Source organism: Bos mutus, chromosome 13, assembly GCF_027580195.1.
Source record: "Bos mutus isolate GX-2022 chromosome 13, NWIPB_WYAK_1.1, whole genome shotgun sequence".
Lineage (NCBI taxonomy): Eukaryota > Metazoa > Chordata > Mammalia > Artiodactyla > Bovidae > Bos > Bos mutus.
The window spans coordinates 31,685,129-31,704,429 of record NC_091629.1 but is presented as its reverse complement, the minus strand read 5'-3'; the positions used below and the strand labels follow the sequence as shown (position 1 = coordinate 31,704,429).

General features: G+C 41.9%; 1 protein-coding gene across 3 annotated transcripts in view; it reads left to right on the top strand.

Moving 5' to 3' along the window:
- Nucleotides 1–19,301, top strand: part of SLC23A2 (solute carrier family 23 member 2) — a 142,427-nt gene that overhangs the window by 91,964 nt on the left and 31,162 nt on the right. For all 3 annotated transcript variants that reach the window (XM_070381241.1, XM_070381242.1, XM_070381240.1), the window contains 3 exons: nt 14,185–14,273; nt 15,294–15,364; nt 16,336–16,517. In XM_070381241.1, the coding sequence (XP_070237342.1) occupies nt 14,185–14,273; nt 15,294–15,364; nt 16,336–16,517 (342 nt within the window). The remainder of the gene's footprint in view (nt 1–14,184; nt 14,274–15,293; nt 15,365–16,335; nt 16,518–19,301) is intronic.

Genomic DNA, 19,301 nt, shown 5'->3' with positions numbered 1-19,301 from the left:
CCTCAGAAAGGAGGGTCGTCTTAGGGGACCCCTGAGGGAAAGGCAGCGTGTTACTCACCTGTTAGGGGAAGGAGATGTATTTGGACACTCCAGAGAGGGCTTGATTAAGTTTCTTAGTGCTCAGGTAGTTAAACTTGGCTGATAGCATCTTTCATTCTTTTGTTACAGCATTCAAGATTTTGTGTTTCAAAGCCAGGGTGGTTTAGAAAGTTTTTATTGGCTGACTCAAGGGCCTTACCTTGTACATGGGGAACTGGTTCTCTGGGGAAATACTTGTTTTCTAAACAGCTAGCTCATCAGAGAACTTGTAGCACAAATCATCTATAAATTTAGGCAGTGCCTCTAGTTGAGAATTGTTGGTTGACTTGAAGAGGAAATGAAAGACGTGTTTACCGTGGTATGGCAGGTACCAGGTACAGCTCTGCCCTGGTCTCATATCAGGAAGGCCACTCCTGACTCTACTTCCCTCTTTGTGCTAACACACAGCACCTTTTTCTTGCCTGGGATCCTTGCCTCGAAGCTTCCATCTAGTAGGGAAAGAGTGAGAAGGCACTCAGTGGCTTGGTTTCCAACTCCTCAAAGCCACAAGCTGTTGTTGATACATTCTTTTAAGTTTTGTCCAGCATACATTTGAGGGCCTGCTGTGTGAAGGCGAGCCCAGATGATGAGGTGTATGAGAGGCATTTCCCTCCCTGCTTGACTGGTCACCACCTCTGAGGCTGTTTGTTTGCTGTGCCCCATGTCCCCTGTTTGTTTGCAGTATCCCATCTCCCCCATCCCCTGCATCTCCCTGTCCTTCACCCTTTTCTGTTAAAACTCTAACTCCTCTTTTCCCAACTTCCCTTTGTTTCACTGTGCCTGAAGAGGCAGGGCTACCCCTTCCAGCTGAATCACCTCTCAGATTCTTGCCCCTAGGTCTCCTGTGGCTTTTGTAAAAGAAGAGCAGAGATCTCAAGAATGGCTAAATACCACACCCACCTAGTATTTCCAGCAGACCAAGGTTGACACTCAGACCTCAGGAGAGTGGGGACCTACCCCTGGTACTCAGACACCCAGTACTTACTCAGAACGGGTCAGGGTTGAGCATCCCTAAGTCTATTCCAGGGATGTCTATTCAGCAGAGTCAGAGCAGCAGCATTGCCAGTGTTGGTTAAAATCAAGTTATTGACCATTGTAATGATAAAACTGTAATCCCACGGGCAGTCAGATTCTATAGTTCCCAATAAAGCATTAGCTCATGCCACATGGCAAATGGTTTCTTTGCCGTTCGCACATGGGGGAGTGAAATGAGTGCGTATGAGGAGTTAGAGAGACCTATGCAGTGTTACAACTCTGGACAGAAGACCTCTCCAGCTCCCAGTTTGCTTTTGTGAAAATGATAGGAGGCTCTTCCTAAGGTGTCCTGTGGATGACACTTGCCATCGTTGTGTGTTTGTAGATTATTATATTATATGCTTCTTCCTAAAATACATTTGAAAAGTTACAAGAGTATAAATAATATGAAAAACCTTCTAATTCTGCTGCTTACTGACATAGACCCTCATCGTCGATTTTGAATTGTCATGTTTACAGACTTGTGCATTTACTTTCTGATCACAAGAGAATCAAACAAACGGATAAAGCAGTTGGGGCTGTGGAAATACAAGGGTGGGACAGTGCAAAAGAAAGGCTGACATGGCCAAGAGTGGAATTTATTCCCAGTATCACAGCCGTAAAGATTGCAGGTGGCCTCTGCGTGTTTGTTGGTGTTTGCAGTTCACACTGGAGAGCTGCAAAAGAAAAAGTTAGGTGGAGTTAGCTGGAGAGCTGCAGAAGAAAAAGACTTTCATGTTCAGCTGTCATGATTTCTAGGGCAGATTTTCAGACTTTTCTAACTGAGTGGTTTGCCATGTGTGTCTGAGTTCTGTCTATTTCTTGGTGTGTTTGCCTGACTCCCGTGTAGTACCCAGAACTCCCCTGCACTGAATGTCATGGGTAGATGGCCCATGCCTCTGAGGGATGGGGCCTTTATTGTGAAGAAGCTAAAACCATAATTGCAGGTCTAGAGCAGGGGAAGGAAGTGTAACCATTTCCATTCTCTGGGCTCTGGCCACATTTCACATGGGTGTGCTGAAGAGTGGTGTGCTGTTTCTGGAAAGCTGTTTCATTGCATAAAAATAACCAAAAGTGATATGGAAAAAGTGAGAGTGAAACAGAGGTGTGCCTTTGCAAACCTGAACCATGAGCTTGCAGTGCCAGCTTTAGGATTCAGTGTCAAAAATACTCCTTTGGGGGTCTGTTTTCCATGAGCTGGGCTGGCTAAGGCCACAGAAAATGTGTCTGATGCAGCACATGCTGCAGACCCTCCTTCCTTCCCTGAACATCTCCCCTGGCATGAACGTGGTTTCCTTTCCTCCAGAGATCATGACTTATTTTGGAATGGAGATCATGTGTCTCAGCCCCAGTTGTGTGACTTCTGTGGCTTCAGTGCTTCCCAGAGCCTCTGCCTGTTGGGGATGGGATGTTTCTGTTACAGCTGCTTCTTTCATCCCCTTTCTTCCATCCGACTTTTTCCTTCTTCCTTATTTCCTTTGACTTTGGTCCCCTGCACTTGGCTTTTAACAAGGTCTTTATTGCTCAGTGCCCTTGAGTAAGGTTTCAGCAGTTCTCATTCTGGTTGATTTCAATCCACCTTACCCCTTGGGGTCTTTCTAGGAATTAGTGCAAAGCCTTTAAAATCCCATGAGCGGGGGCAAGGGTCAGAGTCCCCCAACCCAAGTGTTAACCAGCCCGCAGCAGCCAGGCCTCCCTAGCTTTGGGGAGGACTCAGTTAATGCATCACTTTGGCTGTTATTGTCTTTTCCATCAGAGACCAAGCCTGGGTAGCAGCTCTAAGCTTCCCAAGTCCCTGCCCTTGACTGCAGGTGTTAGTGCATAGCTGGGGATGAAGGAGGGCCCTCTGGGATGGACCCTGCCCCTTGCACATCATGCTGACCTTTTCCGACCTTCCCTGAGGTGTGCAGGTGCTGTGTTTGGGGACCACATCCAGTCTTTTGTTCTAGGTTCCTCTCAGAGTCCTTTCTGTCAGCTCTCCAGAAAAAGAAAAAATTGCGGGCTGAGAGGCCCTTTCCTTGAGAGCCTCTCCTGGCTATAACAGGCCTGCTGGAGACTCACAGAATTTTTCTTTGCTGAGAAAAGGTAGGGTTTTGGCTAAGACAGTAGCTAGCACAGCAGCCTGACCTCTAACAGAGTTGTCTGTCCTGAGGAGGAAGCTCCCCTGTTTCTCACCTCCTTGGGTTCCGGGGCTGGTACATGTTGTGTGCTCACTCACTGTAGGGGGTGGCTCCAGGATACTTCAAGATCTCAAGTTGGAGGCTTTGAACTCTTCACTTGATGATATTTAGAACAGTGGAGAGATGCAGGGCTTAGATTGGGATATGGGAGACTGGGATTTCTCTCACATTCTTTCTCTGTATATGTATTTGTGCTGGGGTATATATGCAACTTTTTTAATTAATTGAGAGTTCCAGGCAGCATGGTGATACCTCACTCCTAAATACTCTCCTAGAAATGAGGGTCTCTTGTGTAACTATTTACCACACCTGAGAAATTTGAGTCATATCATCTAATATGCAGTCTATATCTAATTACCCTGCTGCTACTGCTAAGTCACCTCAGTCGTGTCCGACTCTGTGCGACCCCACAGACGGCAGCCCACCAGGCTCCCCCGTCCCTGGGATTTTCCAGGCAAAAACACTGGAGTGGGTTGCCATTTCCTTCTCCAATGTATGAAAGTGAAAAGTGAAAGTGAAGTCGCTCAGTCGTGTCCGACTCTTAGCGACCCCATGGACTGCAGCCTCCCAGGCTCCTCCATCCATGGGATTTTCCAGGCAAGAGTACTGGAGTGGGGTGCCATTGCCTTCTCCGTCTAATTACCCTAGTTGTCCCTAAAATACCTATTATGGCTATTCTGGCCACCTCTCTGAACCAGGATCCAGTTAAGTTTGTATGGTGCATTTGTTGTGTTTCTGTGGTCTGATACATTTTTCTTCCACATGATCCAGTTTTTTTTACGTAATGATTAAAGGTTTTATTTGGCAGGAAGATAAATAATAATTCTAACCATACATAAACATAACAACAATGCTCAAGATGTAGAAATCAAGAACTAATAGAACTATAAAAAGAAATAGAGAAATACACTATCATAGTGGAAGATGTCAACCTTTTTGTTTTAAATTGAAGTCTATTTAACCTATAACACTGTGTCAGTTCCGAGTTGATATTTCTATACATTAAAAAATGATTGCCACAGTAAGTCTAGTTACCATTTGTCACCATACAAAATTATTACAATTTTTATTGACTATAAAATTGTGATTATTTTATTTATTGACTCCTGCTGTATATTTTATCCTAGTGACATTTGTTTTTAAACTGGAAGTTTGTACTTCTTTAACTCCCTCACATGTTTTACTCATCCCTTCCACCCTCTGCCTCTAATGATCACCAGTTTTTTTCTGTATCTATGAATCTATTTCTGTTTTGTTATGTTTGTTCATTTATTTTGATTTTTATGTGTTCATTGATAGATGAATGGATAAAGAAGATGTGGTTTATATATATATTTATATATATATACACACAGACACACATATATATACACACAATGGAATAGTACTCATCTATAAAAAAGAATGAAACCTTGCTATTTGTGACAACATGCATGAACCTAGAGCATGTTATACTAAGTAAATAAGTCAGATAGAGGAAGACGAATATCATGTTTCCACTTACAGGTAGAATTTAAAAATTGAAATACATGATCCTCTTTTTAAAGAGTCCAGGGCAGTTGTCTTGTTGAACGTTCCATGGTCTGAATGTGTCTACTTGTGTTCTTGGGGGTGGTATTTGATTTGTTCCACAATTCTAAACTGGGAGCTGGGTCCAAAGGCATGGTTGATTCAGAATGAACATTTTTGCCAGCATTACTGTATAGATGATAGTGAGTGTATCATGTTAAGTAGGTTCTTAATGGCAAGTTGTAGGTTTTTCCTGCCTCCATGTAAAAAAAAAAAAAAAATATATATATATATACTATTTAACTCAAAAAATTTAGGTAGTATATTAAAAACATGGGCATCAGTGAAAAACTAGAGGTCACTACCTTGGAGAAAGAGGGGAGCTTTGCCTGGCTCCCCTCACCAGCTGTATAGTGGGGCTTTGGCTTCAGAGGTGACATCACTCCCATTCTCCCGTTTACTTTTTTAAAAACATTTATTTGTTTGACTGCGTTGGAGCTTTGTTGCGGCATGAGGGCTCTTCATTTAGGAATACAGGATATTTTGTTGTGGCAGGTGGGCTTCTGTAGTTACAGCAAGCGGGCTTAGTTGCTCTTTGGCATGTGGGATCTTAGTTACCCAACCAGGATTCAAACCCACATCCTCTGCACTGGAAGGTGGATTCTTAACCACTGGATCACCAGGGAAGTCCTCAGCTGTGTGGCTTTGGCTAGTTGACTGGTCTCAAAACCCCTTCTCTCCTCTCCAGAATGGTAATAGTAATAAAGTTGTTAGTAAGCATCAAATAAGATAATATCTGGCACCTGTCCACACTTGCCTGTTGGTGCTTATTAGTTTAGTGGCCCCTCGGAAGGGTGTGTAGGTGAGGCAGATGAGGGTGCACCTGCTCTGGGACACCAAATGGAGCTGCTAGTGCTTGATGACACAACAGGGGTTGAGTGCACTCCTTGGCCACACGACCACTGGTGAACTCCTTCAACTCGAGCTTTTCTGAGTGGTCTCCCCCTTCAGTTAACATGTTATTTCTCTGTTTGCTAATATTTCTGATGCTTCAGATGACTAGGAGACTAAGTCCTCTTATATGTGGGGTTAATGAATTTAGTTCCCCACAGTCTTTTTTCTTTGACTGTGACATCTCACTTGCCCCTTATGTTTCCACGTGTTCTAAAATGCACGTCTTCCTCATGGCCCACTGACTCTCCCTTTTATCCTTCCTTTTCAGGCAGGTGGACTGCCTGACAAAAGCTGCACCGGGATAGAGCAGCACTACACACGAGCCACAGATAGAGCTTCTTGTCAATACCCAGAGTGAAGCTCTTTTCTTTTTCAGTTTTGTGTTTTTGTAACTATTTGACATAACTCTAGTACTTTAAGGAATCATCCCCCCATTTCTCCTCCAAGAAAGACACTTTATAGAGAAAATTTTTTTAAGTCTATCGATTGAAGGGTAATTGACACAGAGTAAAATTTTCCTTTTTTCCTGTGCATAGTTAGATGAATTTTTACTCATGTGTACAGTCACTTAATCACCACCACAACCAATAGATAGAGCATCGTCCACATCAAAGAATTCCCTTATGCTTCTCTGTGACTGACTAGATATTTAAGTAATGTAATAAACTTTTGACTTGAAATAGTTAATACTATCATGCTTGAAAAAGAGGTTATCAAAATTGGACCCAGCCAGGCCCCCTAAATTCCTGTGCTCTGTCTGGACAAAGCCTCCTGCTGGGAGAGTAGCCAGTTGGCTGCTTTCTACTGAGGTCCCCCAGGAGTGTGTCTAACTGAAAGTGTTAACTGAGCTAATTCATATAATTTTGATATTTGCATATAAGACCAGAATATCATGGACATGAAGATAAACATTAGACTTGCCTTTAGTTAAGAGTTTTCTTTGAATCAACTCAAAATGGATTAGAAATCCAAATGCAAGAAATGTGAAACCATATAACTGTTAGAATAAAACCAGGGTGAATTCCTTTATAACTTGAGTAGGGAAAGAGTTTTAAAATAGGACTCAAACTCTAGAATCAATAAAAGGATTAAAATATAATGCCATTAAGTGTTTTAAAATTTTAAGCTTTGCATTGTAAAAAATATAAAAAATGGCAAACTGGAGAAAATATTTGTAATACAGGTAAGTTCTAATATCTCTAACTGGGGCTTCCCAGATGGCTCAGTGGCAAAGAATCTGCCTGCCAATGCAGGAGACTCAGGTTCGATCCCTGGGTCAAGAAGATTCCCCATGGAGAAAGAAATGGCAACCCAATCCAGTATTCTTGCCTGGTAAATCCCATGGACAGAGGAGCCTGGCAGGCTACAGTCCATGGGGTCACAAAAGAGTTGGACACAATTTAGCAACTAAACAACAATGTGTCTAATATAGAAAGAACTCTTACAATCAAAGTTAAAAAAAAATATATATATATAGAAAAAGCAAAAGACACAAATAGACAATTCTCAAAAAAGCTATATGTATGATGGCCCTTCATCATAGGAAAGGATCAAATTGACTTTATAATAAGAGAAGTACGAACTAAATCTACTCTGAGACACCATTTGTCTCCTTTGTCAATTGACAAAAAATAATTTGGACAAGCCACTCTGATGGCAAAACTGAGAGAATGGGCATTGTTACACATTGCTGTCAGGAGTGTGTGGCTCAGACAGTAAAGAATCAGCCTGCAATGCAGGAGACCTGAGTTCAATCCCTGGGTTGGGAAGATTCCTTGGAGAAGGGAATGGCTACCCACTCCAATATTCTTCCCTGGAGAATTCCATGAACAGAGGAATCTGGCGGGCTACAGTCTATGGGGTTTCAAAGAGTTGGACATGACTGAGTGACACTTTCAGTTTTTCAGAAACTAAATCTACCCTAAGACACAATTTGTCTTGTCAGATTAACAAAAATAATTTTAACAAGCCTGTAGGAGAACAGGCATTGTTACATGTTGCTGTCAGGAGTGAAAATAGTTCAGTCCCTATGAGGAGGGGTGTTACAGTATTGAGAGCACATATGCATTTACCATTTGATCTAACAGTCCTACTTCTAGAAATTTACCCTGCAGATACGCTCCCACAAATGCAAAATAAATGCAGAAAGTTTTTTTATTGCTGTGTAATTTGTAATGACAAAATAGTTAACACAACTTAAATGCCCATATGTAGGAGACTATCATACATCACAGTGAATGCAGCTCTGAGAAAGAATAAGGAAGAGCTTCTTGAACTGGTATAGAGTATGTTCTAAGGATATATTGGAAAAAGCAAGTTGTAAAACAGTGTGTATGTTTGAAGAAATAAGGATAAGTTAGAAATTAATAAAAATGGTTAATGATAAGTGAGATTTGGAGGGTGGAGGTGATAGGAATGGGAGTGACCATATGTTTTATGGTTTTATTTTAAAACTATAAAATATTCAACATGTTCAAAACACAAACTCTAAAAGGATGAAGAAACACAAATCCTAAAATTGAATACAAACAGAAACAAGTGAACCTATGACAAATTGCTGGCCACATGGGAAAAGAATTAATTCATAGACTTTAGAACATAGTACTATGCACACTCTGAATGAAATATATTCTAAAGGAAAAAAAAAGAGAAACCTTAAACTTTCAGTTTGGTTCAGTCGCTCAGTCCTTTCCAACTTTGCGACCCCATGAACCTCAGCACGCCAGGCCTCCCCGTCCATCACCAACTCCTGGAGTCTACCCAAACCCATGTCCATTGAGTCGGTGATGCCATCCAACCATCTCATGCTCTGTTGTCCCCTTCTCCTCCTGCCCTCAGTCTTTCCCAGCATCAGGGTCTTTTCAAATGAGTCAGCTCTTTGCATCAGGTGGCCAGAGTATTGGAGTTTCAGCTTCAACCTTAAACTTAGTAGTCTTATTAGTAGTGACATTGGTATAATTCTGGAACTGTGGTGCTTTGGGCAAATTTGGGACAGTTTATATTAAAAGGAATAGTCATGGAAGTGTGTTATTAAACTGAATGAAAAATTAGTCCATGTGTTTATGATGATATTTTCTTTTGGACAAAAAGAAAAGCTCTTTACAAAAGGACACAAAGGGACTTCCTTGGTGGTCCGGTGGCTAAGACTCCGAGCTCCCAATGCAGGGGGTCTGGGTTCGATCCCTGGTCAGGGAACTAGATCCCACATGCTGCACCTAAGACCTGGCACAGCCAAATAAATAAAAGCATTTAAAAACAATCAAACAAACAAACCAAAAGGACACTAATTAATATCAATGGAATGATAAAATTAAAAATTATAGTTTTTAAGCCACACTGTAAGAATGTTAATAAACTAGTGAGAATATAATATTTGTACAATTTAAGAATCACCTTATAGATAATTTATTCATTACAAAAGGAAGAGGCACTTTTAAAATGGAGAGTTCCAGTAGTCACTACCCTGACCAAGTTTTCTTACTTCATGGGACAGCCTGACAGGCCTCCTGATGTGATGCTATAAGAAAGGTACGACACCTGAGCAGTCTTTGCCAGAAGTATTTGGAAGTGAAAGTCGCTCAGTTATTTCCGACTCTTTGTGACCCCATGGACTGTACAGTCCATGGAATTCTCCAGGCTGGAATACTGGAATGGGTAGCCGTTCCCTTCTCCAGGGGATCTTCCCAACCCAGGGATCAAACCCAGGTCTTCCGCATTGCAGGCGGATTCTTTACCAGCTGAGCACCAAGGAAGTTCAAGAATACTGGAGTGGGTAGCCTATCCATTTCTCTAGTGGATCTTCCCCACCCAGGAATTGAACTGGGAGCCTATCCCTTCTCCAGGTGATCTTCACCACCCAGGAATGGAAATGGGGTCTCCTGCATCGCAGGTGATTCTTTACCAGCTGAGCTACCAAAGAAGGCAGTGACACCTGAGTAGTCTTTGCCAAAAATGTTTAGCCTGACTCTTAAGTATGATGCACGATAACCAGCTGCAGTGTAGAAACTGTGATTGGATATAAGCACTTTTATAAACAATTAGGGACTTCTGTCTAGTGACAGATTTCACCTTCTAATGCAAGGGGTGCAAGTTTGATCCCTGACTAGGGAACTAAGGTCCCACATGCCTTTGGCCAAAAAAATGCAAAAAATGTAAAACAGAAGCAATATTGTAACAAATTCAGTAAAGACTTAAAAAATGGTCCACATAAAAAAAAAAAATCTTAAAAGAATTTGGGGAATTTAAGTATGGCCTAACTATTAGGCCTTGTTATTAAAATTCATGTCACCTTTCTTGGGTGTGATTATGGGGCAGGGGGCAATGATGTGGAAGGATTTATTTATTCTTAAGAGATGCCTGCTAAAGTGTTTGGGTAGAGGACTCCATGCCCACAAGCTCCTTTTCAGCAGTCCAGCAGATACATACATACATGTAGGTGTAGTAAACAGTATGGAAATATTTCCAATTAAGAAAAGAATATTCTTTGACACATTGTATTTTGCTTTTCTTAAGGCCAAACTTGCAATTGTGCTGCAGCTTAGATTCAAGTAAATGTTTACTTGGTGATGAAAGTTTTTGTTACCAACTTGATTACTTTCTTGGTAGATGGAGGAAGCCAGGCACAGAGTGTATTCTCTGTGCTGTTGAATTATGTGTTTGCTTTATTCATTTTCATTAAATGGTTTAGTTCTGGGCAGATGCATTTCATCCCTTCTTGGTGCTGCTAGTGGGACTGTTTCCTTTTAAACTTTTTGATACCTTTTCTTTGATGGCACCATAGAGGACGGCCAGCCTCTGGGGCATGGGGGAGTTATCTGATTTTATCTTGAAAATCCATGCACATTGAACTCTGTACTCTCTCTGCTGCTGCTGCTGCTAAGTCGCTTCAGTCATGTCCGACTCTGTGCGACCCCATAGACGGCAGCCCACCAGGCTTCCCATCCCTGGGATTCTCCAGGCAAGAACACTGGAGTGGGTTGCCATTTCCTTCTCCAGTGCGTGAAAGTGAAGTTGCTCAGTCGTGTCTGACTCGTAGCGACGCCATGGACTGCAGCCTACCAGGCTCCTCTGTCCATGGGATTTTCCAGGCAAGAGTACTGGAGTGGATTGCCACTGCCTTCTCCACAGTCTCTACCCAGTGCCTTTAATCTTAAAAAAGTTCTCCCCCAAATTTGCAGTTAAAATCAACATGGCAGAAAGACATAACCTCTTATTTCTAGTCTAATAAAATTCCTCTCGAAAGATATTTGTCAATAGCACCTTCATTAATTACTAAGCGAAAGTTAGTGCTGGGGGTCCAGTGATGGGTAAACAGGCTCAGTTCCTACTGTCAGGGCGATACCACCCCTTGGGGAGATGAGCAGGTTAGCAGCAGGGAGCTCTTCAATACAGATGCTTCAGTGCTGTGAAGGGAGCTGTAGAGGCCGAAACCTGACATGGGCAGGCTGGTCATCTGAACTGCCACCACAGGATGGGTGGAGTCAGTGAAACGAGGACCACTAACCAGAGCTCTGTCACAGCCTCTTGGAATGCCTTGAGAATAGTTTTGGAGTTAAGGTCAACTTTTGCATTTTCCCCCCAGAAGTGATCCTTTCAGAGCAAGGTTCTTCACTAGTTTTTCTCTTGTTTACAAGAAAATTGCAAGGCATTTGCTCTTTGGTCCCCTCTGACCTTCACCACACCAATTCCCACCCACAGTAAAGTATCTGCAATTCTTTGAGGATTTCTGGGTCTGTTTTGTGGCTCTCATTTGCATCTGCTCTCCTCTGCCTGGATTACTAACTTCTTGCTTATGGGCCAAAGTACCTATTGTCCTTTAAGTGATAACAGACTCCCATGGCATCTTGTACCGTCTCCCTCACTACCCTTCATGTATAGCCATGATAGATAATCTGTTTCACACAACAGAAACCCCTCAAGGGCCCAGGGGTGGTTTTTCCCATTGTCTCATCTGTTCATAAGTGTGCCTGTGTCAAGCAGACACCCAGGAAACGTTCATCAAGAGACCAAAATGATAAATCACTTCATCTGGCATAGGGGTCGATGCCTAGTGTGTCAGCCTCACCCAGAAGTAATTATTCAAAATGCACAGAGACTCCACCTGAGACTCTGATTAACTTGGACTGAGTGAGATGAAGAAATGTTCATTTTTAACCAGCGCCCACCACCCCCCCACGCCACCCCAGGGAATCATGAAGCAGTTCCCTGGCAACTTGGGGAGTAACTTGTAGAAATCATGGCCAGAATGTCCTCAGTAGGGGAATGCATTATAGATCCTTAGGAGAGCCAAGAATAGTTCCTGGAGGAGATGGTATTTTCTGTGGCCTTTAAATGTTGAATAGAAATGGAGCTTTAGAAATGAATTGATAACTGAAGAGATAAGCAAAGGCTCAGAGGCAAGAACATAGACTGCTTGCCTGGAGTGCAGGTGTGTGACATGATGGGTGAGAGACTAGACTGGGAAATGGATTCAGGTCACCTGGATGCTCAAGAGGAAATGAGGCACCTCCAGCAGAGTTTTGAACAAAGTAAGAACTTGTGTGGGGCTTGTTAAGGTTCTTTTTCTCTCCTGGGGCTACAAAATCTGCTCATATTTTCTTAATGACATCTGCTACTGCTGCTAAGTCACTTCAGTCGTGTCCAACTCTGTGTGACCCCATAGACGGCAGCCCACCAGGCTCCCCGTCCCTGGGATTCTCCAGGCAAGAACACTGGAGTGGGTTGCCATATCCTTTTCCAATGCATGAAAGTGAAAAGTGAAAGTGAATCACTCAGTTGTGTCTGACTCTTAGCGACCCCATGGGCTTCAGCCCACCAGGCTCCTCCATCCATGGGATTTTCCAGGCAAGAGTACTGGAGTGAGGTGCCATTGCCTTCTCCATTAATGACATCTAGTTAACACTATTTATTAACTTTTAAAATGTCTACTAAAAAAAAAATTCTACATTTTTGGGTTATCTTCACATATTTAAGATATACTTTCCCTGTAGTCAAGGTTAGCAATTTTATTTTTTCTGTAGTGTGTTAACCAGTGAATATTTTAGGCTGTGTGTTCCCTGTTGTAACTATTCAGCTCTACCATTGAAGCATAAAAGTAGGCGAAGACAGCTCATGAATGAGTGAGGGTGGTGGCTGTGTCCCAGTGAAACTTTACTCATAAAACCAGGTGGTTTTCCAACTCCTTGTGTAAAGAAAAGCACAGTTTAATTTGTTTCCTTTCCAGTCATCAGTACAGAGTAAAAGAACAGACAGTCCTGTCTGCTTGGAGAGCCCAGGGATCTGAAGTTTAGATGATTGTATGGGGGAAGAGCCTCATCTACCTCAGAATAGTGTGTATCAGCTCTGTATTTGTAAAGTGGCTCTATGTCCTTCAGCCAGAGCCACTGTTTCTCAATCCAGTTACTGTGTCGCTCAGGGCAGGACGTACTGTCAGCTCAGAGGAGAGCCTGGCTGGGTTCCTATCCTACTGGCCAGGACACTGATTCAAGGCTGCTTAGGAGTATTTTAAGAATGATCTGGATATCTGAAAGTTCCAAACCCTGCAAACCAAAGGGCTAGTTTCATATTTTACCCTCAAAATAATGTTAAAGATAGTGATTGAGTTCCTTTGTTAGCCCATTAGAGCCACCTTAACACAACTCCAGTGGAAAACACTCTATTATACTCTAATAATAAATAATAAAATCTTTTGAATTTGAGTAGCACCCGTGCTCATAAAATCAATATGAATTATCTAGAATGTAATTGAATGATGGTATCTGAGGATCTCTGCATTTAGTTTGATAGTGTAGGCAGGAAATTTAACAGAATCTGCAAGTTTTCTGGGTCCTTTAGAAATAAGGGTACAAGCGCTTTTTTGAGTATTTTTTATGATTAAGCAGAATGTTTTATCTACTGTTGATTTGTAACTTGCAGTTTTCCTTTTTCTCAATAGATAACTAACATAATCTTAATGCTTATCCCCAGTGATTCATGGCAGTTTTTGACTTACAAAATGGAATGACAGGGGGAGATAGGTTTTTCTCCCATGATAACCAATAAGAATTTGAAAGGGAGGAGGATGGTAAAATAGAAGAGGTACATTGATGTTTAATAAGGAGCTCACAAGCTCAGCAGGACAGAGACACCCCAATGCCTGCATTCCCCCCACCAAGGGGAAAGGTGGTAATGTCAGGGGCTGGTATTGGGGTGCTGGCACTGACTAGAGAGCTCCCCCAGAACCTACCCTGGGGCTCTCTGGGGAGAGAGCATTAGGAGGGGAGAATGGAGAAGCCAGCGTCCCTGGCTGCATGGCCAAGGATATCTTTGCAGACTGGGGCTTTTTTTCCAGGTGTGCCTGCGTTTACTCATGTGCTGTTTGTCTATGGAAAAGACTGTTAAGCTGTCAAATAGTGAACTACCTCGGTAGTTCCTGATGCCGTGATCATGGTTTTGGTCTCGTTTCTTTTAGGTTACCCCTGTTTCAGGCCAGTGCTTTTGCATTTCTGGCCCCTGCTCGAGCCATCCTGTCTTTAGATAAATGGAAATGTAACACCACAGGTAATTGCAGTTATTTCCACATATGTCATTGGGGTCCTTTAATGCAGATGATAGAAGGGAGGCCTGGATGTGCTGCCCCCAGCAGTGGTAAATCCTTTCTGGAATCAGGCACAGAACACACAACCAACAAAATAGCTTAGAATACTCCAATCTGTGGATCGTGTTTCTGTCTCTCTCTGTATCCACTCATTCATCCCTACCCCCAGAGCAAGTAAGGACCAGTAAAGGACCTCATTTCTCTGTGCTAATGAAATTGATAAATATGGAAACAGAATAGAAAAATATTTGTGCTGTTTTTCTGCCTCTTTCTTTCAGTGGATTTTACGAACCACCAGTAGTCACTCTCTTTGCTGCATCAGCATCCTTTCTCTGAAACATCTTTGCTTTTTAAGGATCTAGCTGCTTTGGTTTTCTGCAAATGACTTTCATTCCACCTCCTATCCTCCTCATAGTGATTGCAAAGATCCTTAAATAACCCAGTAAGGTCAGGAAGAGATCAGATAGGGGATTTGAGGAAAGCAGACAGACCTGTTGTACTCTCAAAATACTGTTAAATTTTTAGGCTCTAGGAGCAGAATTTTCTAGTCTTTATTTCCTTCCTTGCTCCTAGGAGTTACTTTGTGACCACTGATTTGATTTAGGAACAGAAAAAGGGCCTCAGTTTTATCTAGGTTTTTAAAACCTTAGTCAGGCAACCTTGCTATTGGTCATTTCAATAAGCTGCTTGCAAAGGTTGGTCTTCGTATGAGACTGGGACTAGCAGTGTGTATCAGCAGTTCAGTCAGCTTCTGAGAAGCTGGGAGCTCTTGTTGGTGAATAAATTTGGTTATATTAGCGATAGGGAATCCACCTTTCAGTATGATATGCTGTACTGTTGTAACTTGAATTTTAGGGTTGGGTATTTATACAGATATACTTAGAACAGGGAGAAAATTCTTCTTAAAAAGAGTAAAATGCATATGTCCCATCAAACATCAGTGTCACTCCAAGAAAAATTTTGTCTTTGTTTTTGTTTTCAAGATGTTTCGGTTGCCAACGGAACGACAGCGCTGTTACACACAGAACACATCTGGTATCCCCGAATACGCGAGGTAAATGATGAGCATTGTCTACTACGGCTTCTTTGTGTTTCTTCTCATCTTCAGTGTTGGTCATGCCCAGTATACTGAAGTTGCTTACACTGAGCTCTTTTTTTTTCCAGCTACTCATATGTTCATTTGTGTTGTGAAATTCAATTTAGATGACATCGCTATAAAATAAAGCTTGTAGAAGTGCTTTGTGCCACCAGACAGTATTGTTTCTTGCCCTCTTTTCTGTCCTTCTTTCTCTTCCTCCTCTCCTGTGCTGCCACAGACCTGTCTGCTTACACCCTCCAGCATAACCAGCCGAGGGACATGGCTCCCTTTGGAGGGAGCCACAGAGTTGATAGGTTGCAAAACGATTTATTCTTGCCTCAGTGTTTGTCTGTGTTGGTTGAAGGAATTAAAGCCATTTGTCTGCTTCGGTGCACTTGGATAGAATAGGGAGGGTATGGGAGTCCTTAGATACAAAGAATGACTGACATTTTATCCATATCTTCCAAAACCTGTAAAACCATTCACCATTAGTTTAGAATTAACAGATATGACCATTCTGTACAATAGAAATATTCCTTTAGAATTTTTGTCAGTAACACTACCTTTTAAATGTCCTGCAGGAGCTACTTCTTAAAGTCAAGAATCTTTGTATTGCATTGTACCTTTGAGGCTTGTTTTGAATGTTGTGTCTTAAATGAGAATGATAAATTATGTCTGTCTCAATCAGTGCAATAGGAAAGCTGATTTTGTGTCCAGTGCCCATTTCGGTAATACTCTTACATCAGTCTGGTGATACTTAGGTTTGCTAGGTCCCAATCACACCCACTGGTATCTTTAGGGTTTCCCAGGAATTTCTCAGCTATGTCATGCCTATTTTATAATAGCTTGATGCCTTACAGAATTATCAGTTGTGGTTGCAGGTGACATTTAAGAGTGTGTGATTTATAAGCAGCTTGCTCTTATGTCTGTGTCCTCTCTTGCTCCAGATCCAGGGAGCCATCATCATGTCCTCATTGATAGAAGTGGTCATCGGCCTCCTGGGCCTGCCTGGGGCTCTGCTGAAATACATCGGGCCCCTGACCATCACACCCACGGTGGCCCTCATTGGCCTCTCTGGTTTCCAGGCAGCAGGAGAGAGAGCAGGGAAGCACTGGGGCATCGCCATGCTGTAAGTGTTCCAAGGCCACTCAGGAGTGGACAGTAAAAAAATCTCCTTTCTTCCCAACACCGAGGGACAGCTTCTTTGAATGTTTTGAAAATTTATACAGACTTTAGGAGATATGTAAGATTAGTCTGATAGTTTAAACTTTATTTGTTTCATGCCAGGGAATTATTAAAGTGCCATGCAGTCAAGGTATTCTAAAGATTGGGAGGGTTGTAAGGTTTTAAACTTAGAGAAAGGAGTAAGATGGGGGTGCCATTAACTCTTGACTTCTGGGGTCATGCCAAGTCTCATATATGGAAATTGAAATACTAAGAAGCTGAATCCTTTAAATGAGACTCAAAAATATTTCCAGACTGGCAGGAGACAGAGCTGTGGCCTGCAGTGTTGGCATCAAGGGTCATGTGGCTCTCAGGTCAGACAGCTCTGCACACCTGTCACAAAGCTGTCATTTCTGCCAGAGTCCTGCTGGTCGGTGCCAGTCCTTTCGCACAGTACTTGAAGTGAATTAAATATGTCACTTATCCCTTTTTTCAGTAATGTCAGTAAAGACATTCAGAACTTTATAAGGTTGATTATTAGAGCCACTGCTTTCTGTGTACCGCAGATAGAACCCACAGTCTCTGCATATCTCTGTAGAGCATATTTCTGTAGAGCATATTTCTATAGAGCATACGTAAGAGTTGACCACCTCATAAGAAATGATTCTAAGACTCTAGAATTTTTGCAATCAGTCAGATTTCTTAAAAAATTAAGTAACACAAGAGGATTTCTAATTGTTTTTGTTTTGTGAAAATTTCTGTAATTATTCAATGAAAAACACTATGTATTGAGCCTACATATCATGCTTTACATAACACTGGTTGTATATATTATAAATTAAGGTAGGTACCAGTGTTATCCCTGTTTAACAAGTAAAGAAATCCAGGGACAAAGATGCAGTGTTAGTTTTTCAGGGTCACACAGTTAGCCAGGATGCTTTTCAAAACCCAAATAGTCTGATTCGAACTTAACCCTTGACACTTAATTCTGCCTCTCTGTGTTAGAATGTGGTTTACAAATAAAGTGAATCCTTACATAATTGTAATCCATATATCATTATAAATTAAAGTATGAGAAAACATCCAGCATTGTTCTTAGTTTTCTCATTTCACCAAAGGTTGTCAATATTTCCATATCAGGATGGGTGTGTTGAAGGCACGTGAGAATGTTCACTCAGTGAAATGCAGTAAGTTCCAAAAAGGAGAAATTGTGTTTACTGTCCTGCTGTAAACTTTAGGAACCAATAATAAAAGAATGAATAAAACCCCCAAACCACTTAGAAGCAAGAGAATACCATTATAAATAACTCAGAGAAGAACTCCAAACTTTACAATTGCTGACAATTTAGAAAATGATGATAACAGGACTAGTCACACTTATTGAACGCTCAGTTCTCAAGAAGAGTCAAATAAAAATGAAGAGCTTATCTTCAGAAATGAGAAAAACAGGATGAAAAATGAGCGCAGTTAAAGCAGGGGAAAACATTGGTAGAGATACAAAAAATATGCTAGCAAAGTAATGCTTAAGATCCTTCAACCTAGTCTTTAATGGTATATGAACTGAGAGCTTCCAGATGTACAAGCTGGATTTAGAAAAGGCAGAGGAACCAGAGATAAATTGCCAACATCCATTGGATCATAGGAAAAGCTAGAGAATTCCGGAAAATATTTGCTTCATTGACTATATTAAAGTCTTTGACTGTGTAGATCACAACAAACTGTGGAAAATTCTTAAAGAGACGGAAATACCAGACCTCCTTACCTGCTACCTGCCTCCTGCGAAACCTGTATGCAGATCAAGAAGCAACAGTTAGATAGAACTGGACATGGAAAAACGGACTGGTTCAAAATTGGGAAAGCAGTACATCAAGGCTTATTTAAAATCACCCTGCTTTTTAAAAAGCAGAGATGTTACTTGGCCTACAAAGGTCTGTGTAGTCAAAACTATGGTTTTTCCAGTAGTCGTGTATGGATGTGGGAGCTGGACATAAAAAAAGGCTGAGTGCTGAAGAATTGATGCTTTTGAACTATGGTGCTGGAGAAGACTCTTGAGAGTCCCTGGGACTATAGGAGATCCTAAAGGAAATCAACCCTGAATATTATTTGGAAGGGTGATGCTGAAGCTGAAGGACCAATACTTTGGTCACCTGATAAGAAGAGCTGACTCATTGGAAAAGGCCCTGATGCTGGGAAAGATTGAAGGCAGGAGGAGAAGGGGATGACAGAGGATGAGATGGTTGGATGGCATCATCGACTCAGTGGACGTGAGTTTGAGCAAGCTCTGGGAGATGATGAGGGACAGGGAGGCCTGGCATGCTGCAATCCATGGAGTTGCCAAGAGTCGGACACAACTGAGCAACTGAACAACAAAATAAAAAATAAGAAACAAATAGAAGTGATGCATGCCAAAGCTGGTTTTTTGGAAAATGGCAAACATACAGATAGACTTCGGGCAGGGCTAATTAAGGTGAGAAGGGAATGCACACACAAAGCAGTGATAAAACTTAGTTCTAGGGAGGATGAGTTAGATCTAAGTTTAAATATATATATATATATATATATATAAAATAGGTGGTTTTCCAGCTGTTTTTTTGGTAAATAATCAAAACTGCCCCCTTCTCCCCCAGACCTCTGGATGTTGGGGCTCCTCAGAACTTGGTCCTGGGCCTCCTTCTGTCTCCATTCTCTTCCTCTGGGGTATTTCATCGAGTTCATGACATCAGCAGACATGCATTATGCTGGTGGGCTC